Consider the following 17,406-nt stretch of genomic DNA (forward strand, 5'->3'; position numbering starts at 1 on the left):
AGTGTTATTATTAATTACTCATACCTGAAAATGTGTAAGTATAATGTATAGTATAATGTTTGTACATTGAATGGACATGGAATGACCTTTGTTAATGCAACATGTTGCACTTAGAATGTGTAGATACAATGGTGCAAGGTAGAAGTGTCTGAGCAAAGACTAGTTGGAATGATATAAATTTATAAAATATAAATTTTAATTTACATATTTGTTTTCTTTGGAAATATATTTAAAATTCACAAGCATTGAAGTGAGCTAGACTAAAACCCAAACTTCAAATAGCTCAAATGCATGTGCGATCTGCATGTAATCTTTATAATCTGCAATCTATTGAAAATTACAACATTTTGAATAGAATTAATCGTATACACTGGAAGACTGAATAAAGTAGTTCATGTGTGTTCATGTATCACACAATCCAGTTAATTAACTTTCATGTGGGTTCAAAAGACATAAATGGGTCAGAGGTTTGGTTGCTGGTTGCCAGTGTGTGTTCTATCCAATCCAACTTCCACCTACAGACAAACACATGCAGGTTAGGTGAGTTAGTGACACTCATTCAGCTTTATTTTGGTCTTTAATGTATTCTCTCTCCCTCTCTCGACGCACAATACAATCTGTCAAGGCAGCAGATTGAATATATGTTGCAACACAAAACCTGTTCAGGGATATCAGCACCATACACGTGAATGAAAGATTATGGGAGGCGAGTTTAAAATATCCCTCTAATTTTAATTCTTCACACGCACACAAACAAGTATCAAACACTGCACCTGGTCCCTGGTGGTTGAGGAACTTCAGAGGCGCTCGGCTGCTGCTCCACAAAACCCACATGCCAGCGTCACAACAACAACAACAACGATGCATTATCAACCCGACACAGGCCATCTTGCAGAGAAGGTGGATGGTCAGGGATTTCCGAGTGGCCTGCTGGGGCCAAGATCAAAAGATGCAGCGAGGAATAAAGACAACTGCGGGGTGGAGGAGAGACGAAAGAGACGCAGAAAAAGAGATAAATACAGCAGCAGGCGATAGAGGGAACAAGTAAACAGGACTGGGTGTTTGATGATAGGATCCCGTGCTGCCTGTCCAACTGATCGCCGTGGAAAGGAGATCGACAAAGTAGGCCTGACAAGCCTCAAAAGTATGTGTGTGTGTGTGTGTGTGCGTGAGAGAGAGAGAGAGAGACCACATCTTACACAATACCATGGAATCAGAGTCACAACAATTTTAGGTGCACACAACTAATTTGCAGTTTTCCAACTGTTGTGTCTTTCATGTATTTACATAGTTAGGGTAAGCTTACAATTATAAATTGGGTAACATTTTGGTGGAGTTATGAATCAATACAAAGTTTAGTCTCCAGAGAAATCATGTGATCGCGTTACCAAATGTCCAGAACAGAATCCAATTGACAAACAAACCAGGACTGTCATGACCCGAGTCACGTCTTAACGTCTGATCCATTCTAATTTGACATGACAACACAATTGTAGCCAGTCTGGAAAAAAAACAGAACATAAAGCTCAGAGCGAGAGAGACAGCCTGGTGCTCATGGTAAAGGTTTGGAAATCATTTTTGTTGCATTAAGACACCATGGGAAACACTTGCTCTGCACTTCAGAGAAAGTTCCAGTGTGATTCTGGGGGGACAGAATGTAGTCTGCACCTCATATATAGACCCACAAGTCAGGACAATCTTCCTCCTCATTACCTGCCCAATGCATACAAACATTTTTCAGTTCAGCAAGCACTTCTATACAAACATGGCACCTGAAGGCAGTAATTATAGGCTGTTATGTTTTTCTTCATCTTCTTCCTATTGCTGTTGGTGTTAGTATTACATGATTGAAATAAACTAAATAAACTAATGACAACAGTAAAGCATATTTTGAACAAAATGGAATGACAATGGTGAAACAATAACAATTACACACCCATTACAGGACAGTATTAGGAAGCATGTGTGGGGTGTGTTTGCATGTGTGTACATGTTACATACTCAAAATTATGCTAATATTCCTACTACTAATAATAATACTTTTAATATACATAATTCAAAACTAATAATAATAAGTGAGCAGCAAATACCAGCTGAAATAAATTAATGCTCATTTGCTAAGATAGAAATGAGCCATTGAAGGTATTATAAAACGGAGGTTGCAGAGTATTAATCTTCATGCAAATGATTGTTATGTATGTACGTTTAGAGAGGGTTTCATAATAGTTTACACATACATCAAGGGAAGAAGCCCTATTTACTTGAATTGAACATGAAATGTACTGAGGGTTCCCACCCTCCACAGCACACCCCTTCCCCGTTCCCCTATTAGGGTTTATGTCTGTGTCTCCATTTTGTGTCGTGTGGCTGCAACTTCCTGGTAAGTGCTCATCCTGTAGTGTGCACTTGGCATTGAAAGAAAGAAAGTGAAATGATTGTCATTGTGAAACACTGCAGGACAGCACACGGTGACACAGTGACACTGTGTCTTCTGCTTTTAACCATCACCCTTGGTGTGCAGTGGGCCCGGCGCCTGGGGAGCAGTGTGTGGGGACGGTGCACTGCTCAGTGGCACCTCAGAGGATTCGAACCAGCAAACAGGGTTGTAGGTTCCTGTCATGTCATGTCATGTCATGTTATGTCATGTCATGTTATGTTTAAGCCTGCACTTTCTCCCTCAGAGCTGTTCTCCTTCACAAACCCCATGGTGTCCCCCATGTCTAATCTCATGCCCTTAAGACTGGTTTGTATTCATTGTTTGTTTGTTTTATGCATCGTTCAGGAACGTTTGTGAGAGCCCAGATCTGTATGAGAACTGCAGATCTGTATGAGAACTGTATGAGAACTGTAGGGTTCTAGTATCCGAGTACAAGGCATTGGATTTGGAACTTTGGACGAGCAGGCAGTGTCAGGCTGCATGACGCTTCACACACTTTTGAACCAGAGGGGACCTGTTTTTTAGCACAAGGCATTGTGGATCATTTGACACTCTGGGGCAAAATTGAAGAAGCATCTTCAGCAAGCACAATCCCTCAAACATGCAGGCATTCAACACAGTGAGAGCCACATTGGTTTGTGCGTCTTGTGTTTAGTATCTAAATAATTATTGTCACTGACACTTCTCAAGGAAAAACTAAATTTAAAGTGCAGTCGAGTCATACAGTTAAGACAAGAAATAAGAAAAAATTAAATAAACATAAAATAGTAGTAAATATAATACATACAAATTACAGTGGGAAAAATATATAAGTACTGTAAGATGGGACGTCGCAGAGCCATGACGTTTCTGCACTTTTGTTGTGCAAGGAGATTCAATGTCTTTGTCGAACGGCATTGCAGCATTTGGCGGCCCTCCCCCGAGCCAAAAGGTGTGAGGTGCCGGCCATCGGGACCGCCTGCTCTCTTTGTCTTCCCCAGACAAGAGGTACCGGGGGCATGACATCAGAAACAACAGGTCTGTGGTCTGTGACAGCTTCCTGTAGGTCAGGTGTATAAAGGATTGTTCACGTGTGGTAGCAGGGACTTCATTTTTTTTCCCAGCTGCTTTTCCATCGAAACCGGACCTTCCATCTTTCGAGTCTTTTCTCTCCTCCCATTTTTCTCATATCGAAACCGGACCTTTTCTCTCCTCCCATTTTTCTCCTGGATCAGGTGGTGTCTCTGAGGCTTGGTTCAGGCTGTTCTGTCTTTTTCTATCTTTTCCTCCTGTCTTTCATTTTGGTTTTCTCCATAATATTGGTACCTTTTTTACATACAATATTCACATGTAACTGCAATAATAATCTACTGGGGTTAATAAATTAGAAACCGTTCATCCTTTTAACCTCTATTGTGCCATGCCTCTTTCTGCCAGGTAACATCAAGTTGAAGTGGTTTGAATACAGTGCTTTTGTATGTAGAGAGAGAGTTTTTTACTCTATTCTCCTCAGTTTTACAAATGGTTCTCCATGCACAACAAAAGCGCAGAAATGTCATAGCTCTGCGACTTCCCATCTTACAGTACAAACAATTCTAAACTACAATCTGCACTGGATTTTTACAGTCTATTGCACAATGTGTGAAGATATTGCACATTACTGTGAATAGTGAGATGGTACTGCACATTTTATGGAGATACAGCACAGTTTGTTTTGAGTTTAGAGTCTTTATTGTTTTTCGACAAAAGCTGTTTTTAAGGCTTTTGTATAAAACTATTTCTAATAACCCTATCTAGTGAAGTTGAAATGTGAATATGGTCAAAGCAAACTACAAGCTTTCATGGGGATGAATAATGTGCTCAGGTTGATCAAACAAACCTTGAAATCAACTGTATTACAATCAATAGTCAAGTTAAAAACTGGCTTCTTCAGAGCGGCAGAGGGCCCAGCAGTGGTCATTGGAATCATGTCAATCATACTCACTGCTGTTTGACCACAAGTCACTGCACTAACCAATGATCTACTGCCACTTTTTACATGCTAAGCTTGTGCTCACATTCCAACAAAATCTATTCCTACATGATCTCCCCTACAAGCACAAACCACACACCATCCTGGTTCTCTACACTCTCTCACAACATGTACATTATTTAGACCAAAATCACAAGCAGTTTGTCTCAATGGGCTTCAACAGGACCTACTGTCCCTTTCTGCACACAAAGAATAACTCTTGGAGTTATTTCATGGAGAAAAAAAGGGAGGAACCTTGAGAAGAAGTAAAACAGAAAGGGACAGGGAAGAGCAGTGAGTACTAGTTTGAAATAATAAACAATAAGCTATAAAGTTGAAAATTATAGAATTTAGAAAAGCTAATAGTAATATAATATATCACATTTTGCAAATATATTGATACCTTTATGCTCTCAAAAATGGAAGTGTGTTAGATAAATTTTAGTTTAGTTTTAAATACATTAATTCTGAATACTACTTTGGTCCTACAGTGATTAGCACTGCTACATGGTTCAAGAGTCAAACAGTGATTGTTTTTTTCTTCTTGTGTTTTCTCCCATTTACACAGTCATGACACCAGAAGCTATTTTTAGATGTTTCAGAGAAAAAGTTATTTCTGCAAACTCTAAACAAGCCGTATAACTGTACGAATTCAATTACTGGTCACCTGTCTTTTGCTGTACCCAAACACACACACACACACACACACACACCACCACCACCACCGTCAAAAAACAAGCCTATATTTAAAACAGCAGACTCCATATTTTCTTCTGTATATTTCCACTGCAGTTTCCATTATGCTGATCCCTCTGCAGATACATAATGATGACTGTGTGTGTGTCTCTCTCTGTGTGTGTAGTTCTGGTTGTCTGTGCAGCTCGTGATCTGAGTCGGTCCTACTGCTGACACAGAGACCCGCTCTGCTGCAATAACAGCCTGAGGCTGTCAGCAGCTCAGAGACACATGACATGACATACCCCCCAAGTGTCTCTTTTGCACACACACACACACACATGCACACACACACACACACACACACTCCACACATGTACATGCATTCAACTCATACACATAATCACACACATGCATGTCTACACCCACAAACACTGAAAGGTAACATTAACAGACCTCCCCAGACACACACACACACACACACACACACACACACAGTGTTTCTCTTTCTCAGCATTCTGTATCTGCCTGACTGCGCACAGCGACTGTGTCCCAGAGGACAAATGAGGTTAATGAATCTGTAGCTTAGTTTGGGAAGATCCAGAAATGGACCATTTAGTAGATCACATGACCTTATCTCCAAACAGGCTGTGTGACTCACTGCAGAGAGGACGAAGTTGGGAGGTGCGAGGAATATTCCAAGATTCCAGCGACGGAATGAACAGCCAAAATGCAGCTTTTTAAGACCATCTGAGCATACCCAGCAGCCACGCTACAAACCTGTGTGTCTATTGCAATCTAATGCAGTGTGTACAGCGTCACAGTGCAGAAAAGAAAAGGTTCCTCTGTAAAGATGGAAATACCCCTCAGTTCTCTTTTTCTGCTCTCCTGTTCTTCCGCATCATCATTAAATCATTTGGTCATCATCAAAATACAGTTAGCCTGCACAGACATATAAGCACACACAAACATTTTCTAATTAGGAACTTCAGTTTGATTAAAGAAGTAAAATGAGTGTCTAACGGAGCACGATTCCATTAAAGGAACATTAAGATGACAGCACCCTGCGAGTAGCTGATAGTCAGTCATAGTTTAGCCTCTGAGTTCTGATTTATGCAGCAAGGATGGAGCACTATCATCCTGAAGATCACACAAACATGAGCACACACACGCATACACACGGATAAAAAAAAAAAAAAATCTCAAACTGATTTGAAGTGCAGGAGGCAGTGCCCATCACACAAACAAACAGCCCATCCACCAGGTGATTCACTCGTCCTCCAGGCAACTGTTCAGACAGTTGTCATGGAAACCTGCAGGTGACTCACCTCCCCCAGTGTAGCTTATGGAGGATGTTACCACGGTTACATTGTGGTTACACACCATGTGAGTGTGTGTTGAGCTTGTACCATGCCCATTCATCAGGCCCCTCACTGGGTGCAGAGAATGTAAAGCTGTGTTCAGATTCTCCTTAAATCCCACATTCGTTAACTCTCTATGCCATTTGGTCAAGGCAACAGGTAGGTAAGTAAAAACTGGTTTGCTGTCTTACCATTCCGGGAGCAAGAGTTGATGCGGACAATGTCTAGGGAGCAGGGCTTCCGAGTGACAGCAGTGGCCACAGACTCGTACGGGTTATCCTCTTCTTCAGGCAGAAACACATCTATGGATGGAGATGCGACAATGTCGACCATGTGCTTTGAGTCCTGAGTAATGGAGAGAGGAAGGGAACATTTAATGTAAAGTAAAGTAAAATAAGTAAATATAGGACTTTCACCACACATTTAAAGATAATGGTGTTTGGGGACTTATTATTCCAGTCCAACGTGGAATCATTCCATATGTACTACTGCATAAACACTACCTTTTAAACGTTTGTTGAAAATGTTGTAAACGACTATGGTAGCTGGAAATGGCAGTTAATCACTGGAATATTTGCATAAATGTAGAGAGGCCTGATACCAGTAACAATTAGTCTTGAGTTCCAGTGGAATTCTTTATTCATTCACTGATTCATAGGAAACACTTTTGCGATGATCTTAGTCCAGCTGATTAAAGAAATGATAAACTGGTTTTCTGCACAGTATGTGAGTATTTGATTAAAGCGGCATGTTATTGACCCCTCCCAGCGCAGAACTGAACCTGTCACCTGCCACCCTCAGTCGATCCGGGCTGGCAGAAGGATTATAAATCGCCACCATGATGTGTGCGGGGAGGAGGAAGCAGCAGTGAATCATGCGGAGAGTTTGTAGGGTAAACTGAATAAAATAAAAGGAAATGACAATGTGTGCAGTGTTACAGGAAGCATTGTTACAGTTCACCAGGGGTGAACCAGAAGTTTTTGGATTCTTCCTGGTTTTGGATTTTCACAGTTGTGAGGTTTCAGTTCTCTGTGTGTGTCTGAACTTTTAAATTGACACAAAGTCAACTTACTGTGTAGCAATATTATTGTATATGGACGGTCGCATGGACAGCTGGGGATGCACATGACAAGGGCAGGTAAATGGGGAGGGTTACATAAAGAAGGGAATCCATAGAAAAACTCTATCCACTGTCGCAACCCTTAATGATAGAATCTGAAGAAAGAAAACACAATGACTCGAGCCCAACCCAGTCATAAATATAAATACATATTGTGCAGAGACTGTATATCTGAAGGAAAGTTGAAAGATTTTGTATTTGGTGAAACCATGACACAGAATCCCCATTAGAGCATCTTCACATAACACATCCATCCATCATAATATCAAAAACACTAAAAAATCTGTCCCCAGGACCTACAACCAGTGTTCCTATTGGTTACAGAGGGGGCATGGCAACGCAGATGTGATGGTGGCCATCCTTCAGCACAGCGTCTGATGCTAGCATGACATGGGGCTGGTGGCATTGCATTCATTTCCTGCGAACCCTATCGACTTTTATTCTGCAGCACTTCTGACCATTACTCTTCCTGTCAGGCCAAAATACTAAACTATCCAGAAATCACTGGGCCATCCATCACGCACATGGATTAATCGAAGATAGAGCTGTCACTGCTGGACACTTTATTAATACACACTCGTGCAAATTATCAGTGCTTTGTTAATTACACAATTAGACAAAGAGATCAACAGAACAACACATGTCCTCCCCAACCTGAATGCAGAGCAGCCACCATCCACAGTGTACGAGCCAATTATTGGTTAATTGCATTAAAAAGGGTCAATAAAAAGGTTAATTTGTGAGAATACATAATGATTGTATTTGTTGAAGTGCATGATTTAGTTAGTATGCGTAGCTGTATTTTTATTTTTTTATTTATTTACTTACTTTTCCGGCAGACAGTAACACGTCACTTTTTTATACAAAAGATCTGGACTCACTCGCGTTTCAAATGCTTGTTGTCAGACTAGCTTCAAAAAGTGGCACAGAAGATCAAACCCGAGCGCCACTGCACATAGACATCATTACTATTAGCACCCAGCATCATCCAAGCACTCTGAACAATGGCACCATGTGGAGGCCGTAATTTCAGACAGTACTGCCATTACCACAAGGCATTTGGGCTTTATTGCGTGTGAATTTAATTTGTAAGATTTGACAACAAATACTTTCAGATTTGTGAATGGAGAAATGAATGGGTTAGCACTGGGTTTTTTAATTCTTTAGATGACAAATCAAATTACATCACAAATCCGAGCTCTCTTCTTCACCACTAAAGAAATACATGGAGCCTTAAATTACTTGCTAAATTTTGCATGATTACTTGCAAAAAGACTTAAACGACTATGTGACACTACACTGTAGTAAATTAGATCTGAGAACATGGTGGAAATTGTTCTATTTTATGAGATATGAGAGATTAATTGAACAGTGGAAGCTGGTTGACTCTTCACTCTGAGAGCTGACAGATAGAGGGATGGATCCTGTTATCGAGATGAGAAGAAAAAAAAAAGATATAGAGAAGATTGAGGGAAACAGGGCCCGTGGGTGGTCCAGTGAGACTCCACAGGTAGACGGCCTCCTTGTCACTTTTTATCTCTTCAATTTGCTCATCTCTTTCGACTTGCATTCTCGGTCTTCTCCCACCACTCCTTGTTCCTCCCGTCCACCAAACTGCCCTCACACACCCTTTTCTGCTTTGTGCACAAAGATGTCATCTTTTGCACACTCTGATCGCTCACATTTCTCGCTCTCTGTTGAGCCACTCTAATACCCTGTTCATCCATTCTCCTTCTTGCCTCATATTGTCATTTTGTTGCCGGCAGTGACACCTGCATTTAAACTTCACTTTTCCTCTTCCAGACAGAGAGAGGGAAGGGGGGACACAGATGGAAGAAACGGAGAAGGAAGCTGAGGTGGATCAAAGTTAGATGAAAGACTGGAAGTTTCTTGTGGAGCTCAGCTGTCAATGTCTGTTTAGCTCGGGAGAGTTATTGGGTGTTATTGGGTGTCAAACCGCAGAGGGGAGAACAATTTCTCTCAGGAAAGGAAATGAAGCAGAAGGAGGGAAGGAAGGAAATAGAAAGGAGTATGAATCAGGGGCATCCTTTGCAGCTTGCACACACACACACACTTAATGACATCAGTTCTGGAAACTCCTTTAGAGGTTGAAAGTGGTTCTTTGAAACGTGTTGGAAGTGTGAAGTTAAAGCATTTTTTCCAGGTTGCAACACAGAGTGGTGAAGTCTTGTATGCAAATTACAAAAAATAAAATAAATAAATGACACACTCAGATACACAGACAGACAGACAGACAGACAGACAGCTGACAAAGTTGTTCTCACTTACTTCATGGCTGAAAAAGCCAGAGAGGTATTTTGGTACTCGTCTGCTGTCCAGGGGGGAGGAAAGTTAAGCTCCCTGCACCAATTGTAGTCATGTCCCAATGTCCAAAGCCCCCAGTCCCCTCCCTGTGCACCTCCTCCCTCGAGGTTTCCGCTGGGGCAGACAGTCCAGGACTGGACTCTGTGTCTCCCTCCAGCAGGAAGACTCCAGATAAACAGAGGCCTCGTCCGGACGCTAATTAGAATGTGTTTTGATGCAGAAGAAGCCCGGGAAGCCGAGCGGGACGCGTCACCGAATCCCGACCCTGGGCATGTGATCCGTGCCTGACCAGCAAGGCTGCAGGGTCTTTTCATTTCTTTTCTTTTTTTTTCATAAGTCATTACTGATTTCGACTACTTCTCTATTCCTCTTTCCATGCTTGTCTTCTTACTATTCGCGTCCCTTTCTCTGTCTCCCTTGTGTCCTGGACTGCCGGCCCCTACTGTGTCTGATATGAATGCAGCTGTAATTTGAAGGCATTTCCTCATAAAGGCTATTTCATTAGAGCAGGCCTGCCGTGGAGGGACAGAAGCCGAGGACAGTGTTCTCTTTCAGACCCCAGAGACAAGAGAAAGAGTGAATTAGGCCCCTCTTAGTAAAAAGAAAACACAACTGTGTCTCTAAACCAGTGCTCAGACCCCCCAAGCCAATCCATGCCATGAACACGACTAATACCTGAACTGTTAGAAAAAGAGAGGAATAACAAATAATTACAAACTATTAAAATGATCAACAGAATGCTTGAATCAATGTTATTCAAAGAGTATGTATTGTTTCGTACAATTTGCAGAACCTAACATATCTCATAATACCACAGTGATGTTGAGCAAATCTTGTTTAAGAGCCCAGACATCGTATTAGGGTTGCAAATAATGATTATTTTAATAATCGATTAATCTGTCCATGATTTTTTTTTATTAATTGGAGAATCAGATAAAAAAAAAAAAAGAAAAGCATTCATTTCCAACCCTTTATTCAAAAACAGAACTAAAATCTTTAGAAAGTGCACAAACATGTTGCCCCTTGAGCTGTTGTAATAATAATAAAATAAAAATGGACTAACACAAAAAATACACACACTTTACATCTGCCAAATATACAGACCTTTTAGAATAATGTGCCACCTGAGCTGCCAGAACAATAAATAATTTATAAAAAAATTAAGAACAACACAAATCAGAAAATTCAACAGGATTTGTTTGAATGTCAGAACTTGTTCTCTACACTACACAACAGACGCACATACTCGCAGACGCACACACACACACACACACACACACACACAAACACACACAGAGACTTACTCTCTCTCACTCCCTTTGTTCAGACACTTTGCATTGATATGCAAAAATGTGAGCATGTCCACATGCTCCTGGCTCAGGCTCCCTCTCTTCTTTGAGGCTATGTTGACTGCTGCAGAAAGCCGCTGCTCAGATGGTGTTGTTGTGGCAGGGATGCAGAGGTAAGAAGTGAAGTGATTGTCATTGTGAAACACTGCAGCACACGGTGACACAACGAAATGTGACCTCTGCTTTAAACCATCACCCTTGGCAAGCAGTGGGCAGCCATGACAGGCGCCCGGGGAGCAGTGTGTGGGGACGGTGCTTTGCTCAGCGGCACCTCAGTGGCACCTTGGCAGTTCAGGGTTCAGTTTGGCAACCTTCTGATTACGGGGCCGCTTCCTTACCAGCTAGGCCACCACTGGCCCACTTGGCTAGCCTGGCCAACATGGGATAGCTTTCATTGTTAGCCTTACACCACATTAATGGGTTTTCTTCCTTGGCAAGGCTCTCTTCTCCAAAGTATGTGAGAAAACTGCTGTGAGGAGTGAGTGTGATAAAAATTACTCAAGAACGTTACAGCTTTAACTGCACCATGACCATGCAAATAAATTACGCAAAAAATCCACTTTCAAACGGCCATGCAATTCATTATGCGCTGCCAAAAACGGTTTAATTGATGCATCGTTGCAGCCCTATATTGTATCATGACCTACCGTCAGTCATGTTGAGGGTACCGCCCACCACCCTAGACCCCTTTCACAGTTCCCTGCTTGAAAACGACATACCCAAAATATATCTCAGCAACAATTGCTATAATTCCTACAGAGGTGTAAAGTGATTATCCATCTGTATAGAGCTGCAAACAACAAGCAATCCATAGTACAACCTTGACCACAACCTGAACCAGGAGAGATATATAACTAGGCGAACTACCAAACTACCCATTTGATATTCAGAAGGTACAAACCATAAAACTCATTTGTTTTACTTTACATGTCACTATAATTATTCACTCCATCTATTACAGTGGTTTAGGTGATTAAAATAATTAATATCATATAAACTAAAGTTTTTATACTGATAAATTTAATAGAGTAATACTAATGTAATATTTATTTATAGTATTGTAATAATTACAATTCCAATAACGTCAAATTCTATAAATGTAAAAACTGGAGCAGATTTGTTCACAATCCATTATATAAAACAATAAATCAATGCAATTAAAACCAATATCACCCTCTGCTGTGCGCTAAACTTCTGGATGTTTGGATGACTCACACCTCATTTGAGTTGTCAGAGATTAAATAATACGAAATAAATCTAAATAACGTAATTCACCAAATACAAGGAACCAAACACAGTATGAAAAAGGCTAAAAATCTGTCCTTATTTGTTAGCTTTTCCAACTGCAGATGAATGCCCCCATGACCCACAACCATTTCACATGATGCATTGGTTACCAGTCCATGTAGAAACAGAACCTTTTAACATGTTTTATGGTTAAGAACACCAAGATTAAGGCATACATTTTGGCTATGGCTTTTGTTTTGTTGCTTTTCTTGCTTTCATTGCATCTTCTTGTACTGATTGAGACATCAAAAACACTAAACATTAATCGCTATGTTCTGGCAAGGACTGATTATCTGATGGAGGTACCACACTTTTTTATATCAAAATCACTTGCAACAACATCATGTCCAACAAGCAATAACATAAAATGCCATAAACAGTCTGGATGATGACACTTGAATCAACAATTCACACACTATCCATTACAGCTCAATTTTATAGTCATATGTACTGCCAGCCTACAACAGGACACACACACACACACAAGCAAATGTGTACAACTGACTATCAGCCTGACCGCAATATGGCTGGGTTGAGTTGAAGTAAATGAAACAAGTAAATGTAAATTCTGTCAGTAGCCAATCTGCGCCAGCTGCCCAATCTGTTCTGCACATGCAAAAAATATGTCCTGTTTTGTCCAGTAGAGGTGGGCAGCTCTCTGGTGAATACTATGATAGCATCAATTCACCAGATGGCAAGATCTTACACATTTCAGATAAAAAAATAAAAAAGTAAATCTAGCATTTGTGTTCCAGCTGCACAGTTCTCATTACACGGTTTCTGAGGACTCGTGGATTTTGAATCTGGGGAACACTCACACACGCTTCCATATTCCCCCAAATGACATTTTCCCAAAACATTTTGCTCATAATGCTCCTTATTGCTCATAATAAGAGTTTTTGTTTAAAAAAATGCACTAATTAATGCACACAGATGGACACCACTCACTCAGTTCTGCAGCCTCCAACAATGGAGTGAGACAGAATGTAATTAGACCGAAACACAGCAAGCCCTAATGAGAGCCGAGCGATTTGTATCTATATATTTTTTGCTTCATTCATATTAAAGAGAACATGGAGCTGATTCGATGCTAAATTACTCTGTGCTCTGCGAACTTTTCAGATGTTGATGACTGAGTGGAACGAGGAAGACGGGAAGTGACATCAGACGCACGCAAAGGTGCACCTGCTCAGACCATCCTTGGCTGTCAGACCTACACTACTTTAGCCATATGCTGTAGCACACGCACTCCTCACCTCAGCCTCTTCAGTCTGACTGTCAGGGGAGGTGTCGCCATGGCAACAGCCTGAGTCATTCGAAAGGCGCAGAGCACTGCCAGCTTCTTCTGAGTAAAATATCAAGGACTGCATCATTATTACCACTCCTCCTACACATGCTCACATGTGCATTCATGCGCATGCACTCACACACAAACACACACACACACACACACACACACACACACAAACACACACATCCAAGATAGGTAGCTGTATTTTATTTTTTCTGTTCGACATCTGCCAATAAATTTTCCTATTCTATGCATCTGTGTGTGTGTGTGTGTGTGTGTGTGTGCATGTGTGTGGTCAGACTTCTCACTTTAGGTGTTTTAGCACTGAAGCCAGATATTTACAACCATTACAAGGACGCATGGTTGAGTCATTTCAAGTTTCATGAGTCTCACATTGAGCCTGTCTCTGAAGGTGGAGGCGTTCCAGTAAAATTAATCCCATTAGACATAAAGCGTTCTTACAGAAATTACTAATGTTTAAGCACCTTGTATTACAGGCTGTGAGAGGAGTCGTATGACAAGGGGACAAGGCACTTTGTGGCCTCTTAACAGCTCTCCCACACCCAGGAGTCACCAAGCCCAGCTGGGTCCCATCCGGTTCCTAGTAAAAAAGGGTGACTATTTAAAACAGCCTGTCCATAAATTGAAGGGACTGAGAAGATTGCTACATGTGACTATCTATATAAACAGATTAAATACCTGTGTTGATTGGCCCACCCCGGCAAGCTAAATCACATCCGTAACAGCTATTATTGCAGCCCAGTGACATTACACTCGACAAAACACCGAAAACTGGAGAATTAGCTGTGAAATATAGTCAAACTGAGCTGAACGTTGCGGTATGTCAAATGAAGATCAGTCAGGGTCGGAAGCAATCAGAACAATATCAACTGTGCCAGTCAGTCACAAGCATGTATGGTGACAAGGAACTGCAGGAGCTGCTCTTCAAGGTTAGCTAGTCATAAACAATAAATGTGTGTGTGCGCGTGTCTATCCTTATGGACCGAACGTTTGTGTATGATTACCACAGAGGAAACATAACACCATCTGTAAATGTCATCCATGTGAACATAAAAAGGGACGAATGAACAACTCGTAAAAAATGACCTGTGTAGGACATGTGCTCTGAGCAATGTGCACATGGATGCAGGCCTTGAAGCCAGGTGAAGAACAAGTTGGCAAGAACAAGCCTCCTACAGACCAGCATAATACTTTACTTTACTTTACTTTATTTAGCAGACGCTTTTATCCAAAGCGACTTACAAGAGGAAGACACCAGCAATTCTCGTTCGATTTCTGTAGAATTTTGAGTTTAATAGGGTCAATACTGCCTGGTGTTGGCCAGAAGTTGCAGGTTGGGTACCTAAACACCCATGTTTTAGACCAGATTGGGTGACTTCGCTCTTTATTCGCTACATTCTTGAGGTGTAATGCAGAACATGTACTTGTAAATGCTGATCTGAGTGAATCATTTCACAAACGATGATTGTGAACATGAATGCCATTCGCTCTCTGCTGCTCACATTTAACATGCTATATGGTTCCGCCATAAGCATGACCTGATGTTAGTATCTGATTTGACACATTTGCCTGAGGTGTTCTGCACATATCTGGAGTGGATCAGCCAGAACAACAAGGGCAGAATGACAATGGCAGGATGGTATAGAATGTGAACTAACTCCAGCTTGTTTGAGGATGTGAATTGGTGTTATGATGCTCACTGCCAGTTGAAAGTTTTAGAACATCCCATTTTTTAATACGAGATGGTGGGTTTGAAAATATGGAGTGGATGGATCCAAATATATGGATCCAAAGCAACCTACAAGTGCAACAAATTTATGTGCATGCCATTCTTTTTGCAAAGGTGGCTAATTTGATGAGTTTAGAATAAATGGATTTTAACAAATGGATTCCATGATATCTATGCTGTAAATTTCAGAGTGCTGTTTGACTGTTCTAAAACTTTTGTCCAATAGTGTACATGCGGTGTTTATAATCCAAAATGTGATGAGTTTTCTTACTTTTGTAATGTAATGATCAGGCAACACCTGTAAGGGTAACTGTGGGATGTGGAGAAATTTGGATTTAAGTCTGCACACTGTTAAAGAGTTCTGCTACAGCCACACAAGCAGCACAGGATACCTGCTTATGAGGGTTCTTACCTTGTTGGTTACCAGGTTACTCCCATGGCTTAAAATAGACCTCTAGCCTTGGTGATGCAATGGTCTCATCACAGTAAATTAATTCTGAAGGAAATTAATGCTAACTGTTTTTCTCAATGAATCAGTTATATTTGCGGCCCCTGTTGAGGATTTTGCCACATTCCCATACAAATATAAAGTCGACCTCTTCAAATGTTTCATATTTTGCATGTGCTGCTGCTTCTGGAGTTTATTATATGGTTTGATGTTATATTAGGGCTGAAAGGTGCCTAATGTGCACCTCTCAAAATGTAGGTGTGCATTGTAAGATTTGTTACTGGTGCATTGCAGCATTGCCTTTCCATTTTGTTTGGCTTAATTTTGAAAAATAGAGCAGGATGGAGTAAATGAGGAGTTTCACAATCATATACATTTGTATGAGACTGCACCACCAGGCTACACAAGCAGCAAATTATAACACTATTCTCCACTTCCAGCAAGTGAATAGTGTTGGGTGGTGTACAAAAATCTTCTAAACCTTATCAATGCCTTTCAACCAAAGAACCTGATTGCAGTAAAGAGTTACAATGGGTTTACAAGGACGACGAGGAGCAAGTGAGGTCAGCGCTCCATGTTGCAGACAGGAAATGGCTCACGCGTCAATGCTGAAAAAACATGGCATTAAGAAACCCGAAAAAGATGAAAAAAGAACGTAGAGAGAGGCATCCTGCGCATTGCTCTGACGCACCTGACTCCAGCAAGCCTCTGATTCGTCAGTGTGAGGTGGGTGGCTGTCCCACGCCTTGCACTTTATGAATCTTGTGTCTCCTAGCAACCAAGCAAACCTTGCAGGTGCACTGTCTCCTCAGGGGACCAGCTATGACAAAGTTTCAACTTTGTTAGCGAGACACACAGTCGAGCGTCTCGGAGTGAAGAGGAAAATCCCTCCACCCCACAGCCCACCCCATCCCTGCCACATCGTTGCCTTGGCAACGGTGATCTCCTCACATGGAAGCTGTGGGTGGAGAGCCGTCCTTTACTTCCTGTCCCAAGGCGATTGGGGTTGGGTGGGGGGCTTTCCTCGTGTGCACACTTTGCCCAGAATGCATCTGTGTATTGGTGAAAGCCCACCCACGTCTGTCAGAAAAGGCACACATATACTAGAAATGTATTCATAATTAAAAGTATAGACATACACACACACAAATCAGGTGAAAGCACTGGCATGCAGATACAGGCAGACACAGACATACAGACATTTTCAGAATCTTAAGATCTGAGTTTCAAATCCTAACCTCACAAAATTAATGTTATATTTATACTCCTTTTTTAATCCCATCACCTTTTTTTCCGAAATGAGTATTTTTCCGTGTACCCCCAGTCATTCCCACAAGGATCATGGGTCTTAACATAAATAAAAAGACAAACAT

General features: G+C 41.3%; 1 protein-coding gene across 4 annotated transcripts in view; it reads right to left on the bottom strand.

Annotated features, from left to right (window-relative positions):
- Positions 1 to 17,406, bottom strand: part of anks1b (ankyrin repeat and sterile alpha motif domain containing 1B) — a 155,540-nt gene that overhangs the window by 67,618 nt on the left and 70,516 nt on the right. For all 4 annotated transcript variants that reach the window (XM_028955382.1, XM_028955381.1, XM_028955383.1 and 1 more), the window contains one exon: positions 6,655 to 6,808. In XM_028955382.1, the coding sequence (XP_028811215.1) occupies positions 6,655 to 6,808 (154 nt within the window). The remainder of the gene's footprint in view (positions 1 to 6,654; positions 6,809 to 17,406) is intronic.

Source organism: Denticeps clupeoides, chromosome 15, assembly GCF_900700375.1.
Source record: "Denticeps clupeoides chromosome 15, fDenClu1.1, whole genome shotgun sequence".
NCBI lineage: Eukaryota > Metazoa > Chordata > Actinopteri > Clupeiformes > Denticipitidae > Denticeps > Denticeps clupeoides.